Source organism: Porites lutea, chromosome 8 (genome assembly GCF_958299795.1).
Source record: "Porites lutea chromosome 8, jaPorLute2.1, whole genome shotgun sequence".
Classification (NCBI taxonomy): Eukaryota; Metazoa; Cnidaria; class Anthozoa; order Scleractinia; family Poritidae; genus Porites; species Porites lutea.
The window spans coordinates 4513764-4531818 of NC_133208.1; the positions used below are offsets into that span (position 1 = coordinate 4513764).

General features: G+C 39.8%; 2 protein-coding genes across 3 annotated transcripts in view; both read left to right on the forward strand.

Moving 5' to 3' along the window:
• Positions 1–514: 514 nt before the first annotated feature.
• Positions 515–16881, forward strand: LOC140945719 (uncharacterized). Of its 2 annotated transcripts, none has more exons than XM_073394762.1 (5): positions 515–735; positions 1979–2056; positions 3923–4126; positions 4285–4695; positions 16158–16881. In XM_073394762.1, exons 1-5 carry the CDS (start codon positions 565–567, stop codon positions 16179–16181), a joined length of 888 nt encoding a protein of 295 aa, XP_073250863.1. In that variant the 5' UTR covers positions 515–564; the 3' UTR covers positions 16182–16881. The 2 variants fall into 2 exon arrangements, with proteins under 2 accessions (XP_073250863.1, XP_073250864.1); XM_073394763.1 differs by lacking the exon at positions 16158–16881 and adding an exon at positions 5143–5467.
• LOC140945734 (uncharacterized) overlaps positions 9542–18055 on the forward strand; it is a 52222-nt gene continuing 43708 nt past the window's right edge. Inside the window, exons 1-4 of the mRNA XM_073394780.1 lie at positions 9542–9560; positions 10280–10480; positions 10672–11070; positions 12625–15105. Coding sequence (XP_073250881.1) covers positions 9558–9560; positions 10280–10480; positions 10672–11070; positions 12625–12648 — 627 coding nt within the window. The 5' untranslated portion in view covers positions 9542–9557 and the 3' untranslated portion in view covers positions 12649–15105. The remainder of the gene's footprint in view (positions 9561–10279; positions 10481–10671; positions 11071–12624; positions 15106–18055) is intronic.

Genomic DNA, 18055 nt, shown 5'->3' on the forward strand with positions numbered 1-18055 from the left:
AGTTCTCGAGTGAAAAAAAAAAAGCTTTTATAGAAAAAGTGAACTCCAGATGTTTTTGTTGATTTCTGGCCGCCAATATACCGTCTCCCCAAAGCTCTACAAAGGTGCGTGAAACGTTTCGGCAAATAACTCAGAAACTGTGGGTCATTAAGACCTGAGCCTTGGACAAATTGTTTATAAATTAGTCTTCTCTAACATTTCGTTTTCTAGGTTTTTTCCACGTTACGGTTTCCAATTTATTTTTTGGTTGCGTGACAGTGAACGGCGAATATACATCCGTTTCTCCTTGCTCCTCGCCGTTAGGGACGTTTCGCGCGTCCTTTGCGGCGAGTTTTTAAAGTGGGATTGAGGAATTATTTTCAATGGTTTATCGAAAGTTATTTGTAGTGAACGTGGCAGCGATATCGACAATTACAAGTAGCGAAACCACCCGTGCGTGACAACAGTTCAACAAATTTGCACGCACTGCGTGCCATTTATTCCCACAGGGCTTCTCTGTCGTTTAAAATACAGATTCAAAATGGAGGAAAACTTTGCTGTTACTGCATATACGTAGAAGTCACTATGGCGGAAAACACAACATACTTGTCAAATTATTTGAGAGGCGCCTGGTTCATCGCCTTAACACACATTGTCGTCGGAATGTTGTTGTTTGTAATGGCAATCATGGATCGACTCTACGGCCGTGATCCTGGGATAGAGCGATTTTACCTTGGTATTTCGAGTGGAGTTTGGGTAAGTTGGTAATATAAGAACTTAACTGTTTTTCATCTATGCTGGAAGCAAAAGAGATATTTCAGCTTACGTCAAAACAACCGTTTCTGATCGTTTGCACCCGCGCTGGTTTCTTCTTTACTAGCAAACGGAATAACCGAATTAATTATTTGAGCAGTGCATGCATGGAATTCTTCTGATGTCATATATCAACCGAACACGTACACTAGTACAGGCAGACTACCCTCTGTTTTAAATTCGGGTTTGAATGTCAAATTTTCAATGAAAAATGTTTAAACAAAATTTATATAGAATAACAGCATTCGATTCCAAATAAATAAAACAAGGAAACTAAATTAAGGGGCATAAGTGAGCTTTGAACCCCAAAGAAGTGCTAGCTCCGAAATCCATCGCCTCTTGGCTCTAACCACTACACCACGGGAGATCCAACTATTGTAACAACATTTAGTTTGTTTTACATATTTTTAGTGGCAAACCTAACACGAAATGCCTGCTAACAGTACTTAAAGGTTGATTTTCACTGACGCATTTTTGGCTACGCACGTTAACGCACGTAAATTTTAATCACGTAAATAAAATAGAGGTAAGATATAAAGAGTCGAGATTAAACGTGAAGTTGAGGTAGGTTCTACTTTTACGCTTACGTGCGACCTTTCATACATTGCCTCTATTTTGTTTGCTAACGCAAATTTTACACACATTCGCACAGAAAAATTATGCGGCATTGAAAATCAACCCTAACCCTAATCACCATAGTAAGTGCGCTTACTCCCATACAAGGAAATATTTTGTGTAAACATCATAAAGTGTCAAATGTGGTTCTGGATGATGGAATCTAATGTTGACCATATAAATAACGTATTTTTACGAAGAAAGAGATATCACATTTACCTCTGACTTTTGCAATATTTATTAACGTCCCTGCGTCTTTGTATTTCATGTCCTGCGTCAGCATCCCCGTCCCACACGTCCCCGCATCCCATAATTGACGTCCCCTAGTCCCTCGTCTCGCCTCCCCGAGTCACAAGTCCCCACACACGCGTCATAATGTCCACGTCCCCTTTGTCCTCATTCCCGTTTTATACACAGCCGTAAAAGGCAGCTGAACGGGATATCGATCATTACAAAATGTGAATAAACCGGAAACCATATTCCAGACCCTGATGAAAATTACCCATCCAAATCATTTACACCTAAGAAGAAAAATGAAGCACAGATTCTCTAAATATTTACTCTTTGACAGATGAGCATTACAGGAGGTTTGGGAATTCTATCAAGAAAGAGAAGGAGGACGTCTAATTATAGCTGCGAGTGCCAGTTGGTAGGTTATGAAATATACATATCAATTGATATATTAATATATAATATTATAATTTATTAGAGTCATTTCAATGCCATTTTCACACTAGAAGACTGTAGACAAATCATCTTGATGGCGATATAGAAGTTGTGGAATTGATGTAATGTTCATATTATAGCCAGGGCTGTCATTCCCCTGCATCCTTAAATATTGAGAATTGATGAAGGAGGGATGATAAAATGATGTCACATATCATAATGCAAACCTATTTGAAATTTCATTGTCAGAAAGTCGATTTGACAGAAATGGCAAACTTCGTCGATTATCTGGGAGATTTCAGACTCTGATCTGGAGACCGGGAGAAACAGTTCAAAATCTAGAGTCTCCCGAGTTTAATTATCCAGGAGAGTTGACAGCCCTGGTAGCTGTCTGAACAGAAAAATTTGTTTATGAGTCACTTCAAGCATGATCCATGTTATTAGTCAGATCTGGGTTAACATTGCACTGAAAATATTGATAAGGGTTTATATAAGCACTGTCGATAGTGATTATGGAGTTTAAGCACTTACAATAATAGAAGAATAATAGAATTATTATAGCAGAGCTCCATTAATACATGTGCGCAGAGGGTCGTGAGTGGAGTCCTGCAGTGTAATATACCTAAGGAAATTTGGTTACCCGGTAATATCTATCCATCCGAGAACTGTTGTTAGTCACACGACTGATGTCCGTCTGTCCACGTCACCCTGTCCATCCACAACACAGGGTAATGTGAAAGCTTACAATTTATTTCAAGCTTGTGTGGAAGCCTACAACCTGGTATAATTTGCATATCCAAGTTTTGGTCGATATTATGCCACTTTCACATTGCCCATAATGCACCTTATTTGCCCCCAAAAATTTTGCGTTAGCTTTGTTTTCAATTTCTCTTGGGACAGCTGTAATACCCAGAAGGAATGAAAAACAAAGGTTATCCAAATAAGGCGCATTATGGGAAATGTGGAAGTGGCGAATATTGATAGCTGTCAAAACAGGGTATCTGCTGACTAGTATCACATGACCATATCACAGGCTCGCAGGTGTCTACCCATTAAGGTTACGTGTTTTTTTTTTTTTTTTTTAAGTTATTTGCTGCCAAGTTACTACTTTTCAACTAATTGCAGGCTCAACTCTAAGTTGATTTCTTTGCAATTGTTACAAGTTTATTGTTTAAAGTAAATTTTAACTTAATCAAGGTGGACTTCGCCTTTAACCTTGGCTAAATCTATATTATATTGATATATTGGGGTTTGAAATACAAGTAGTGATAATAGTGATTAGGGCTAAGAACTGACTGGGATGAGCATTTGGCTATATTGGTTTGGGTTAACCAATGACTTGAAGTGGTTATCATTTATTTAGGTTTACAGATGTGGGTGTGTTGATAACCGAGGGGGAATACTCCCTTTGACAGCTGATATGAGAAGGCTCTGACCAAAAGGGGTACCTTTTACAGGTGTATATGGGTAGGGATTTCCAGTGCCGGATCCAGACCCTTAGAAAAGGGGGGGCCCCATTTCCAGAAAAAACATTTTTTGGCCCTTTGGGCCTCTCAGTTTTGTCTAAAAATAAGGGGGGATGGTTCCCCCGGCCCATCCCCTGGATCCGCCACTGATTTCAGTAGGTGAGGTTATGTATATAAAAGGCTGTAAGGGAAATTTTTAATTTTACTGTTAGCAGGTATGTGATAGGGCACATTTCAAGTAAAAGGGCAAGAGGTTGGACCTTGAGGCAGATCGAGTTTCCCCATATGAAACCATAAACACTGTAACTTAGAGCAGCTTAAATTCTAGATAATGAAAATGAGATTATTCATCAGCCAGCTGACGTTTGATAATTTATTTCCAGGCTGGTTTGTTCAAGGGCTTTGCCATCGCTTCAGCTATGTTTGGTGCTGTAGTTATCTACATGTATGGTGATTCATTATGTTACTCAAAATTCAAACTCTGTGAAAGAGAAAAGGCTTTTTCAACTGTTATCCTGGTACTCGGCATTGTGGAGTGTTTAATTGGATGCACAGGTTGTTACTGTGTAACTTCTTCTGGTCATGAGGTAATAAAGAATATGTACAATAGATTTTTTTTGTTGTTCAGCTTGGATAATATGTTTCAATTTAGTCTCAAATTGAAGTACAAAGTAATCTTAATGAAAGTATCTTGTTCTTTCTCTGTAACAAAATAAAAAAAATAAACGTCATGTGTTTTTACCAGGCTAGTCACAGTTCAAGCCTACCCAATGTTCCTGGTGGTCATGCCCAGATTGCTTCTATGCCTCCTGAAAGTGTTCTCCAGGAAACCGACCAGCCTCCACCTTATAGTGGTCATGCCCAATGCTGTTCACAGGGTGCTGATCTCCTACTCGTCCCCTTGGACATGAGTGTGATGCCTAGTCCTGAGAGTGTTGTCCAGGAAACCAGCCGGCCTCCACCTTATACTGGTGACACCCAAAATTGTACCCAGGGTCCTGATCTCCAGCTCGTCCCCTTGGAGATGACTCCAATGCCTCCTCAGGAAATTGACCCACCTCCACCTTATCATCAAATTTCCACAACTGAGTCTGACATGTGGAGCTTGCATGATGGAGATCAACCTCCTCCGTATAGTACGTGTACAGAACAACAAGTAAGAGCAAAGTATTTTGTTTCATTATTCATGAACCTTATTAATACTCTGCCATTTAAAATAGACCTGCTCACTAAATTCTGTACTTTTAATTTAAACCCAATTTCACACTTAGTTTTCTTTTGATTTTATATACTTTTTCTAGAATTAAAGTTGATTTTTGGCTTTTTCATGTACAGCTGATTGTTACATGTACCTTCAAGGGTTAATTTTGTCTCGTTTTTCACATACAATTTTCTTAATATAATGCTTTGTTAAAGGTTTTTATCACCTCATGAATAACCCCTTTACCACCCTTGGAGATAGAAAAAAAATCTTTCAAAGAGGTTTAGAGCCACCTTAAATTTCCAAGAGGTAAAATGCGGCTCTGAGGTCTTTTTATTCATACTGTGTCAAACTCTCTTGATTCACTTGCTAAATCTTACTTGCATTCTTTCTTTTTCCTAGCACCGTGTAACTGCTTACGTTTGAAGTTGGAGTCTCCAGTTCTCAACTAACAATTAATCTTCATCATCTACTAAAGTAACGTTCCAATCAAACTTTCTCATTCCACCCTTGGCGTGCTAACTGATGGAAATCTAACTTGTCATGTTATTATGTCACAGTTTTTCTTCCGCAGCGTTGTTTGGGGTAGCTGAGGCAAAACTACTCAGCGTTTGCGCAATAAATTGCTGCGACTTCAGTCAGAACCGGGTGGTGCGCGCTCTTATACTGTTGTCGATGCAGATATGATAGATAGACAGGTTTATTAAAGTAATTTATTAAAAAAATCAAATTGCAGCCGGCAGGTTAAATTGCTTAATTATTACTTCAGCGGAGCGCGAAGTAAAGGATTCGCGACGCTCAGGAATGTATCAAAGTTGACTTTTTTTTGACAAGATTGGGCACGTAAAGTCTGTAGGTTTTCGGTTTTATTCGGCTATTTGACGAAGTGAGAGCCGAATTAGTTCGAGATATCACGAGATCACTTCGATTTCTTTGATTTATTCTTTAGCTTTTTCGAGGAGGAAAGAATTATTATTTTGGCTTTCCCGGGGTTTGAGCCTGTTTTGGAGGATTCGTATTATAGATTTAGCAAAATGTTCCTTTCATTGAGAGGTTATGTGGTGTTGTGCTGTACAGTGATTTCCTGTAGTTTCTTGTCTTTGCCTTATCAGAAATTGACCTCCGATCGCTAGCTGTAGGTGTAAGGATTTTCCGTTCTCACTTTTAAAAGCGGCCCAACAACCTTTAGGGTTTGGTTCCATAGTTTTCTGCAAAGTGTTTGATCTGACTTGTCAGTTTAACAGTATGACAAGGTATGAGATTCCCCGTTATAGTTTTGACATACCCGACATCCCAGCTTTTTCTTGTTTTCGTTTTTTGGCGAGAGCGGTACAACCGTTTCTGCCTAGACGCATTTCTCGGCCCGTTTCAGGGATTGGGAATTCTCGTTTTCGAATTGCCTGTCGAACAGCCATTTACAAAGGGGGGAGCTCGGCTCCACGTGAGCTGTATTTCGGATTCCCAAGCCTAGGATTCCGGATTCCACAAGAAAAAATTTCACGGATTCCGGAATCCGGATTCCCTTACATGGGGACACGGCAGTGGCGGATCCAGGGGAGGGACCTAGGGGGCCCACCCCCCCCCCCCCCCCCCTTATTTCAAGACCATTTTTGAGATGTTCGAAAATCCTAGGAGAAGCAGGCAAGCAAGAAAAATTCTAGATCTTAAATCGTCTTCCGAACAGATATTTTCCTAAAATTGACGTCGGGTGATTTGTCGGCGTCTAGTTGCATGTCTTGCCCACGCGACCATGCAGTCACCCTGTACATGTGCACCTCGTGGGACCAACTCAGCAATAGTAGTGTCAATTTGTCCACTCTGGGAACCCTGAGGTCATTGATCATTAATAGAAATAACCATGGGCCAAGTTTGATTCCTTGAGGCACACCAGCGGGCACCGGGCCCCACTCAGAAAAACATTTCAGGGACAACTTAACGCGTTGTTGTACATGCGTTAAGACGTCGGTTACCGGCAGGCAACAGCGCGAGGATCAGATAGGCTGAAAACTTTGCGCACAAGCAAGTTGTGGTCGGTGAGATCGAAGACTTTCCTGTAATTGAACAAGAGGACTTTTACAACAGCCCCAAACCCGTCGGTGTGCTTGCGACCAGGTATGTAGCACAGAGGTCAGGGCGTGTACTGTAGGCATGCTATTACTAATAAAATTTACTTATTGAATGAGTGGGAGGGCCGGACGGGAAAATATTTTTCTCCAGGTCAGGACTTAATACGGACCGATCGCAACCTCTATTAAATCCCCCGGGGGGCTTATTTTTTTCAAGCACTTTTGAGGCGGGGGGGGGGGGCTTAATAGAGAGGGGGCGCTTATTTAATTTAGCGAAACGCATCAAAGGGAGCAAGGCGTCTCGTGGATGGTCTCGTGGTTTCCGGGCGTTATACTGCTTTTTCTAACAATAAGAAATCCACAGAGAACTACAGAGTAAAGTTGAAAAAGTTACGCACATGAAGTTGGAGGTTATGCGGCCGAGGACCCTGAAAAAGAAAATGAATTTCCAGCCTGAATAAACCATAACTGATCAGTCCACCTTAATTGTTCGTGAAGAATAAAGATGGAGGGGAGGGAAGAGGGGGGCTTAATAGAGGAGGGGGGGGGGGTAGCATTCCTCCTCTGAAAAGGGGGGCTCATTAGAGAGGAGGGGGGCTTCATAGAGGATTTACGTAATCGGCTCCTGGCGCAGCCCAAGGCCGCAGGCACAAGAATCTGCCTTAGACGGCTGGTTGAGGAATCGACAAGGAAATATTTTGGATTAGTCATTTATTGATATTATAAAAACGCTGAAATTAATACAGTTAAAAGGGAGCCAGTGTTCTAAACTAGTTTTGTGAAAATATCTGTCAACAAAATATCATAGAAGGTGTATTGACGAAAGGGGTACGTTTTCTGTATATAAAGTAAGGGGCGACCTCAAGGCAAAGCCTGCGTTAAAGGACGAGAAATAATAAAAGGATTTTTTTCCTGGTAGGATTAAGAAATTGTTTTCAATGGTTTATTGAAAGTAGTGTGTAGCGAACGTGTTGCGAACTAGAAGGGGCAAGTAACGAAACCGGTAGTTACGCGTTCGTGACATCGATCATGCTGACAGCTCAAATCGGCCCAGAGGGGGCCCGTTTCTCGAAAGTCCCGGTAACTTTTCGGGCCCGAAATCAAATATTCAAATCGAAATATAAAGAATAAGAGCGCGGGTTCAGGCTAGCAACCTACTCCATTTCGTTTCATTAACTGATTGTTTTATCATGTTAGATGCAAAACTATTGAAACCTCGATCTTTAATGTAAATGGACACAGCTTACCGGGTCCGTTGATTATCGGGACTTTCGAGAAACGGGCCGACATTGTGTCAAGCTATGGAAGAAATTGTACGTTAAAATTTGCACGCATTGCGTGCCATTTTATCTCGGCCCAGGGTTTCTCTGCCAATAAACCACAAAGATTCAATATCAAAATAGAAGCTGTGGATTCCTTTGGAAAAATTTGTTGTATTGCGTAGAAGTCATTATGACGGAAACACAACATGTCATGTCATTTGGAATGCGTCTTTACACACATTTTCTTCGGAGGGTTGTTGTTTGTAATGGGAGTCGTAGATCTCAGTTTCAATTACGGCGATTTTTGGACAGGGCTTAGATTCTTTGTTATCTTTTGTGGAGCCTGGGTAGGTAAGCTTAGTTGTTTTCCCTCTGCTGTAAACGGAAGCAAAATACGGTTGCAGCTTACATCACCTAAAAAACGGAAAAAGTACGTTCAGAACCGTTTCTGGCCTTTTCTGCTTTCCGTATGTCTTCAATAAGTTTTTCTTTCTCCTTTAATTGTTAGCAAATTAATTGTAACAAATAATTAGCAATTATTGGACAAGGAAGAGTATGATTTGAAGAATTATGAGGGATGAAACCCTCTGAGATTTGCATACTATAAATTGCTGGGATTCGTACACTCTTTGTGATTGGAATTCATTTAGGAACCAACTAATTAAAACAAGCAACTGCAAACTGGTAATATATAATAATAATAAATTACAAAAACAATTATTTCATTGTGAACATTTCTTAATGCCTTATTAAAGACCTTCCCAGTTAATCAATTCCGGTCCAGGGAAGGCAGGAAATTGCATTTTGGAGACTCCAATTTTAAAACTTTCCAAGGGGAGCATGCTGACTCTCCTAGAAGTTTTTGCCTCTAATGATAATGATAATGATAATGATAATGATAATGATAATGATAATGATAATGATAATGATAATGATAATGATAATGATAATGATAATGATAATGATAATGATAATGATAATGATAATGATAATGATAATGATAATAATAATAATAATAATGAACTTTATTAAAGTCTCATGTCTTAGAGTTCAGGCACAATGCCTTACTAATTGGGGAGACTGATGGTGCTAGTCTGCCAGCTGAGCCTCTGTATCTGGTACTTTCAAATGCTACCAAAAACCCGATTGGCATTTTGAGAGATCTTTTTGTTGGCTAGCCGGTTGTAGAAGGAGAACAATGCAGGCAGCTGAATAGGTTATCGATCATTGCAAAATGAAATGACTACCGGTACATTAACTGGGACCCGCATTCCAAACCTTGGTTAGTGAAATACCCTTTGAAGTCACACCCAGCTAGAAAATATAGCTAGGGCTAATAATCCTCTTTCTTTTTTTAATGAATCTCAAATCAGAAATATGTGAGTTAATAAATTTCCATTTTTTGACAGATGTACATCACAGGAGTAATTCTAGCAACAAACCACAAGAGGGGATCTTGTAGGCGCAAGGCCTTCGTAGGTTGAACTGTATGGTTAGAATATTTCTTCTAGAGTGCTCAACTTTAATTTTCAGGAGCAATCTGAAATGACATATAATTATAATGGAAAATGTTGCTGCAGGCTTCAGAGGCCATCATAGCTTTATTCCTATTACTCTATTGCCCAAGTGGCCTTGTTTCAAGGTCAATATACCATTAATCTACCACTTAATTGTTTCCAAATAAATACACCATCAGATCAATTTGGTTTCATCTTTTCATCTTTCAAACACTTGTTGGTTATAAAGAGTAATTAGCCTGGGGATTTGAACCAGTCAGAAGCAGTGAAATACTTTGAATAAATAATTATGTATGGTATATTGCTCACGTCTTCCAAACATGTTACATGGCAGTTTGTTAGGGATTGGAGACAATCAGAAATGGCAAAATATTTTCAGTGAATAATTATAGGCAATATACCACTGAATCAATGGTGTGTATCGCTTTTAGTTCGATTCTCCCCGGATGAAGCCTTGCAATTTAGAAAGTATTTTCTTTATTAAAAACATATCTATTATGAAAAATCTGACCGATTTCCGTAAAACAGTGGAAACTGGTGTGGATCCACCCCTGCAAATGTGGTAAGCACCAAGTGCTTGTTGAGAACTAGTTTAGGGGATGTGAGCTAATTAGAAAAGGCAAAATATTTTGAGTGAATAATAATTACAACAAGATGTTTATCAACCAGCTGATTTTTAATAATTTATTTCCAGGGCGGTGCATTTATTACCTCAGGTTTGTGTGGTGTTGCAGTTAGTGCTTGCTACAGCTTAATTTTACATTCCCTGAGGTTTTGTGGATACTCTGATTGTGAACCAAGGAAGGCTTTTGCAGCTATTGTCTTCATACTTAGTTTTGTTCAGTGTATTGCAGGATGCAGTGGTTGTTACTGTTTTGCCTCGTCTTCTAGTCAGGTGACAACAAAATTTAATATTAAAACTAGTGTTTGCAACTTTATTCCCAGAGAATTTGTAATTTTTTTGTACAGCTTGGATAATACAGTGTATGTTTGTAATTTACTCTAGAAGTTAAGTTAAAAGTATTAAATGTTAATTGAAGTGATTTGTTTTATGTCTGGGTAATATTTTCCATATATTTTTACCAGGCTGATCAAATTTTAAGCCCTCCCAACGTTCCTGCTGGCGACGCCCAGATGGTGCCTACATGTATGCCTCCTCGAAGTGCTTTCCAGAATAACGACCGGCCTCCACCCTATGGTGCTGGTTCCCCGGGACCTGATCTTCTTCTTGTCCCCTTGGAGGGTACCCCCATGTCTCTTCAAAGTGTTGTGCAGCAAAATGATCGGCCTCCACCTTATACTGTCGACGCCCAGTCTTGCTCCCATGGTTCTGATCTTCTACTTGTTCCCTTGGAGATGACTCCTTTGCCTCCACAGGAAACTGGCCCGCCTCCACCATATCACCAAATTTCCACAACAGAGTCTGTCATGTCGAGCTTTCATGATGGACATCAGTCCCCTCCTTATGTACGCACAGATGGGCAAGTAAGAGCAGATCTTTTTGTTTTGTTCAGGGAGCTTAAACACTATGCATTTTATAATGGTGCGCTCACTAAATTGTGGATTTAAGACTTAGTTTGGACTTGGACTTTGGACTTACTTTTTTATGATTTCACATTTTTTTTTATGATTTCACCTTAATTTCGTTTACTTAATTTTGTTTCTCAAAGACAATTTAAAGGTATTCCACATTGTCTTTGGCGTAAAATAAAACGTCAGTTTTTGAAAAACTTTATTTTAATTCTGTTTGTCTTAATAAATTTACTTTAATTCACTCTTTAAAACTTCAAGATCGCGACGTTTCATTTCCCAGGATCCTTACGAAAACTTGCATTATTATGCTCTATTCTCAAAAGCCACATCACTGTTCGAAAAGAGTAGGGGACGTAGACCCCGGTGTTGTGGTCAACCTTAACTCATCACATCATTCACATCATGGGTTGGGTGGGTACAGTAAGCTCAAAAATGGATAGCCTGCGAGCAAGCTCTCCTATTTGGGCAAGCGAAGCGAGCCTCACGAGAACGCGCTGTCCCTCGCGGCTTCGCCGCTTGCTCGCGCGTTCTCGCAAGACCTGTTTCACTGCCCCAAACAGGAGAGCTTGCTCGCAGGCTAAAAAATGGACTGAGAGAACCCCAATTTACGGACTCCTCGTTGTTACGGAAAGTTTTCTTCCTCCGGAGAAGCCCTTACAGTTTTCTCTAAATTGAATCCGCTGGCGCATACCCGTCAATGCAGAGAACGCATACTTATTGCTTGCCCAATCAACTGATTCTCATCGAAGGTTAACCTCGTGAATGCGGACACTTTGTTCTCAAAAATATGCTGAAAATTTATAGGAAGCCTTTTTCTTTTTTAAGGTAAAGAAAAAACCTTTAGCTGACAGCATGTTGATGTTCCCAGCGGTAAAGTGCGCCGGATAGGATGATTTATAGAGCCAAATTGAATTTCAGACTATTTTGGCATCAAACGCGTTATGCAGATAACGTTTTTGCATATTATAAGTAATATGGATGAGCGATTTTTGAGTGTTTCCGTGTGTTTAATCCACGGAATGACGGTTTTGTGAAAGTTAGAAATATTTAAGTTGACGATGCTAATGTCCGCTTTCATTTCTTTAATTTGAATTTTTTCTAATAGAGCGGTTTTCATTTGAGTGTCGAAAAGTAATTGGTTTTGCACTTTCTACACGATGCGATTGGCTTAAAAGACTCGCGCCACCTTTTCATCCAATCAGAAGTAAAACCAAAGCCAATTGTGACGCGCTCGCATGCATTTTCCCGCGCTTTGCGTCAGCCACATGTAATTACTTCGAGTTTTGATTGGTTCAGTGTATTGTCTGTGTCCTATGTGATTGGCCAGAGTAATTACTTTGGTTTTGGTTTTACGACACTCAAACGAAAACCACTCTATAAGGCTTTTTTTACAGTTTTACTTGAATAACATGACCCTCTTAATACGGACACACTGTTAATTCAGTGTCCGTATATTAACGAAGTTTGACTGCACTAAATCTTACTTGCATTCTTTTTTTTTCCTAGCATTGTGTAACTACTTACGTGTGAAGTTGGAGACTCCTGCCAGTTCTCAACTAACAACTAATCTTCATCATCTACTAATGCATTTCGTAACCCGATGCGTAATCACAAGAAAAATGTAAAAGTAATTAATGTAAGAACCTTGAAACTTCTTTTCAAGAAAGGCAAGCGAGCAGAAGAGCGTGGAGAAATAATAATTATGTTTGTAATTTATTAGTTTTTAGGACTAGGAGCTTGAACGCGAAAGTGGCGTGCTGGCGTCGGTTAAGTACAGTGATTTTGGTACCTCTGCGTCCTGGGTTCCTGACGCATAACAATCCCCAAAGACATAAAATAATTTAATGAATGCGTCCCGTGGAGACGCAAAGATCGATCGATCGATCGATCGATTTGAAAATGTCTTTGTAGAAAATCCTGTTCTTGTAATTTTTTATTTGTGGTTATTTATGTGGCTGTTATTTAACGATGCATATTTATTTTGGTACCCTCATTTTCGTTGTGAGGATTATATATTAATTTCAGTAACCTGTGATAAAGAGGTTTGGAGTCTGTCTTCAGATTCAGTAACTGCCTGGTTATAAACGACCCAAGCATTTTCAGTTTAGAACTCGTTGTTTTTTGAACTGGGACTCAATGGTTCTGGACTGGGACTCTAGATTTTTCACAAGATGAGTCCCATGACTCACCATAACTACTTCTAACAAAATCATAGTCTGTAACTATTTCTTAGTATAAGAGCGGCACATGCACTTGTATGAAGCAGAAGATTATATAGATTATATAGGAAAAGACAAGGATAGGGCTATTTTGGAGAAAAACGAAAGGAGGAGCGAAGACCCGGAGGGTGTACTTCTGGGATTTCTTGGCGGTGGTGTGCCGCCCTGTTGTCTAAATTCTGACCCTATTTCAGACCAAAAAATGTCATTTTCCACACCCGTTTTAAGACCTGGCGAGGCCGAAATTACTATGTCATCATTAGAGAGATTACGCATCGCGCGCACGGCAAACGTGAGAAATTTTCAAAATGAGAACTAATAAGCAGATAAAAATAGCTTAAAACCATTCTTATGCATAGAATTGGCGTGAATTTACCGATTTTCGTGAACTGTAAACGACAAGTAAATAGAAAACTTGGTCACGTGGTACAAATTCACGTTTGCCGTTTGCCGTAAACACGATACTCAACCTCTCTATTACTTAGATTAGAACGCCAACAAAAAAAGATTTCTTAAAATGCATTTCGAGTTCGCATATTTCCCTTTTTTTTCTTATTTTTTTTGGAGGTGAAATGACAGATACGTTCATATTCCCGTAGTTCCCTCGAAAACCATACCCGACTCCAGACCAAAATGGGCAAAATTTATACCCGTTTTCAGACCGAATGGGCGCAAAAACCTACCCTTTAGGGAGGCACGTACCTGTATGACTTATATAAGGGAGTAACTCCCGGGTTTATTTTGTAGGAAAAATAAAAGAGAGGCGAAGAGAATCTTGGCTGCGTAGCAAGCGTTTCCACGCGACTTCTGACTACTATAGTAACATGAATCGTCGATTTAAAACATCAAAACAATCTAACAAAGAAAAACCAGCAGTTTTTCAGTGTCACGCGATTCGAAATAAAAATCGAAACCGTTTAATAGATAAAGACCAGAATCTGGCAAATGAAAGGAGGTAAATATATAATGCAATGACCCTCGCCAAGATTCAGGTCATAGAAACATTTCATACACGAGGTATCCGAAGAAATGAATTTACTCAAATTTATAGAGGTTTGTTTGGAGACGCCATGTTGGTGCCTATCCGAATGAGCACCAACATGGCGGACGAAAACCAACAGAAACATTTGTTACCGAGTTTTGCTACAAAAGCGTGAATTTATTCCTCGAGGAACTCATAAACATTACCGTAATAATAACTGAACTGTTTAGATAGCAAAACTCCCCGAAACATGTCACTTTTTTAACCTACATGACAGCTCTCTCGGCCGTCATGTAATGCCGCGTCACGCTAAAGCTTAGAAATTCAAGCGTACTCTATCGCAAAACCAAGAACCGTTTCGAAGCGAAAGTTTGCATGAAAATAAGTTTTCAGCTGCTTTAATACATCATGAAAGTAACATCTCTGCAGGATTAGTAGTTTTGTAGTTTGAATTTTAGTGACGTCATGTGAAAACCAACAGTAGATAATAAATTATACGAAAAACACTGCACGCATTGCGTGCCCTTTTATGTCGGCCCAGGGCTTCTCTGTCAACCATAAAGATTCAATGTCAAAATGGAAGCTGCGGATTCCTTTGGAAAAATTTGTTGTACTGCGTAGAAGTCATTATGGCGGAAACACAACATGTCAAGTCATTTGAAATGCGTCTTAACACGCGTTGTCTTTGGAGTGTTGTTGTTTGTAATGGGAATCGTAGATCTTGGAGTCAATTACGGCGAGTATTGGACAGGGTTTTGATTCTTTGTTCTCGTTTGTGGAGTATGGGTAGGTAAGCTTAGATATTTTTGCCAGTGCTGTAAACGAAAGGAAAATAAGGTTACATACTTCAGCTTACATCACGTGTAAAGGCGAAAGAGTACGTTCAGAACCGTTTCTGGCCGTTTGCACCCTTGTGCACTCCTGATATGGCAAGTTATGCCCTTTTCTGATTTCCGTATGCAGCCATATGGCTTCAAGTTTTCCTCAGTCAATTGTTACAAATAATTAGTAATTATTGGATAAGGCCGAGGATGATTTTAAGCATTATTGAAGATGAAACCCTCTGAGATCTGCATACGTAAATTGCTGCTTATAAGCTTCCATCTCTCCCCCCGCCCCCCCCCCCCCCCACCCCCTCTTTCGCAATCCCTATTTAAATGTAAGCCCATCTACGTGTCAACAACCAGGAAAATGCATCCATGTTACGTGTCAACAACCACGAAAATGCATCCATGGAGAAAAAAAAAACAGAACAGAGAAAATAAACGGAGAAATATTTTGAATCAATAACAAGCTTGATTATTATACACTGTACTCATTATCTGTCATCTCATTGGCTAAGAGCCTACAGTTAATTTTGGAAATTGGTGCAACCTACAGATTAGTTGATAAGTTAGTTATCTGCTACCAAATAACTGACTAATTTGTAGGTTGCGTGCACAATGCATGATTTCCAGTAGCAATTGTATCAATTCAGGTTCCTTACCACAGTGTATTTGTCATATTTTCTTCAAAACAATGTATATAATAGAACAATATTATCATAACAAATTTTCATCTTTATCTAATACAACTGTGGTGGCAATTTTTCCAAAACTTTGTTTATGGCGACGTAGCTTATGCTCAAACTTGGGAGGTATTGACCCTGAAAAACTGTATCGATCCACCTTAACCATTCTTGTAGATCGCAAAAAAAAAAAAACTTGAAAAGCGGTTTAGATCGAGCCACCTCACATTTCCAGGAGGTAAAATGCGGCTCTGAGGGCTTTTAATTCATACTGTGTCAAACTCTTTTGATTCAGTTGCTAAATCTTACTTGTATTCTTTCTTTTTTCTAGCATCCTGTAATGACTTACGTGTGAAGTTGGAGTCTCCAGTTCTTAACTAACAATTAATCTTCATCATCTACTAATGTAACGTTCCGGCAAACTTTCTCATGCCACTCGTGGCGCGCTAATTGATGAAAATCTAAAGCCCCTGCAAATGGACGCACCGTTGTAGACCAATAACTCCCAACATTATTGGATGTTATATGTTGCGTCCGTTTGCACACCCTGTTGCGTGTTGCTGGGAGTCATTATGTCGCGCAAAGTTTGAAACCGGTCAAACCTTTAGCCCCGTGCAAACAAACGCCATGATACTACAATGTGTATCAAATGACTTGGGGTGGCAAAACCTTGAAACCCAACGTCTCATTCAAAAGGCAGTGATGGTGTAGCCTTGCGCCTGATAACCTGTCTCTAAAATTTATATGACGACGCAGTAAAATATTTAATCCCTATAAGCTTGCTGTCCCCTGGCCACGGACCAATTCCTATAGAAATAGCTTCTGCTAAAGTGCGGCTGTTCTGTGGAACAATTTTGCCTCTGATGTAACACAAGCAAAATCTTTTTGCGAGCTTTCGGCAGCAGGCCTTATTGTTCAAGTGCCATAATAGTAGGATTAATAAATAAATTGAAATATTTTAGGATTTAAAAGTATATAAATTATATGAATTAGAGCTCTATATTTGTATATTAGCCTGATGTTAACCTTTTAATAAATAAAAGTGATGATAATGATGATGATGATGATGATGATGATGATGATGATGATAAATTTAACCTGATGCGTCATGAGAAAAACGTAAAAATGTTGGAGGAACTTTGAAGTGTTTTTTAACGAAAGGCGAGGAAGAGTGTAGACATGCACATATCAGTCCTTTTTGTCCTTCATTGCACCTTTATTGAACACGTAATCATTTTCAGTAAACGAAAGAGCAGGTCATACTTCTGATAACTGGAACAGGTGGGCTTAATTTCGTTTGTGGTTCATAGAGTAAGAGCAAGAGGTAGTAAGAGTTACGGCTAAACCGAGGTCAAAGGAGAAAACGATGGTGGAGGAGGCGAGGGGAAAAAAAGGCTTCAATTTTTCCTTTGACCCCGGCTCAGCATCTCTTACTTTACCCCCAGACGGACCATCCGAACTGTTCGAAGCAGCGTGATGTCGCACGCGCGATATGTGATACAGTCGAAGCTCTCGTAAGCGACCACCACGGAAAATCGAAATTTAATTGGTCGTAACCAGAGGTGATCGCTTACAAGATTGAGCTCTCGCAAGCGTACAGATCTTTGAGTCTCTGTGACGTAATTGTCATACGAGAGCTTTAGAAACTTATTAATGATTCATACAGAAAAAAACAAAAGAAATTTATGTTCAATGAGTGTTTTTACATCTGATATAGACATGGCTAAACTTTTTGCCCAATTTTTTAGATCATTAGAGGAGTGTTGATTTACAACAGTTTAAAAACAAAGGAAAAGACCAGTTGGGTAATCCCAAAAGTGGTCGCGGTCGCTTACGGGAGCGGTTTCTTAAGAGAGCTTTTTATTACAAAGTTTAAGTCACAGTTCAAACGGGGTTTCACAGGGTGATCATAACTAGAGCTGGTCGGCAGTACGACAGTGGTCGCAAGGAGAGCCTCGACTCGCATCTCTCCACCGCGCATGCGAAACCTGAGCCGAAAAAGTTATCTGCGACCCGGGGTAGGGACACTGCATATAAAAGGGGTGGGGAAGCTCGTCGTCGCCAGTCTTGGGGGTGTAAATTTCGGATTTTGGTCTCGCTTGTTCTGGGCAAAACGCCATCATATTTAGCCGTGAAGGTCTCGTTTAGGGTTGCACGTGAAAAAATATAAAAATATGTGTATTGTCTGTGTTTTTTTTAGGGGTCAAAAAAAGCTTCGGCTACGCCCGG

Bases quoted from the DNA above. Each gene is read 5' to 3' on its own strand.
- LOC140945719 (XM_073394762.1), top strand. From the start codon at position 565: ATGGCGGAAAACACAACATACTTGTCAAATTATTTGAGAGGCGCCTGG. The intron at 736-1,978 runs GTAAGTTGGTAA...ACTCTTTGACAG, and splicing joins GTATTTCGAGTGGAGTTTGG to ATGAGCATTACAGGAGGTTT. The intron at 4,127-4,284 runs GTAATAAAGAAT...TGTTTTTACCAG, and splicing joins TAACTTCTTCTGGTCATGAG to GCTAGTCACAGTTCAAGCCT.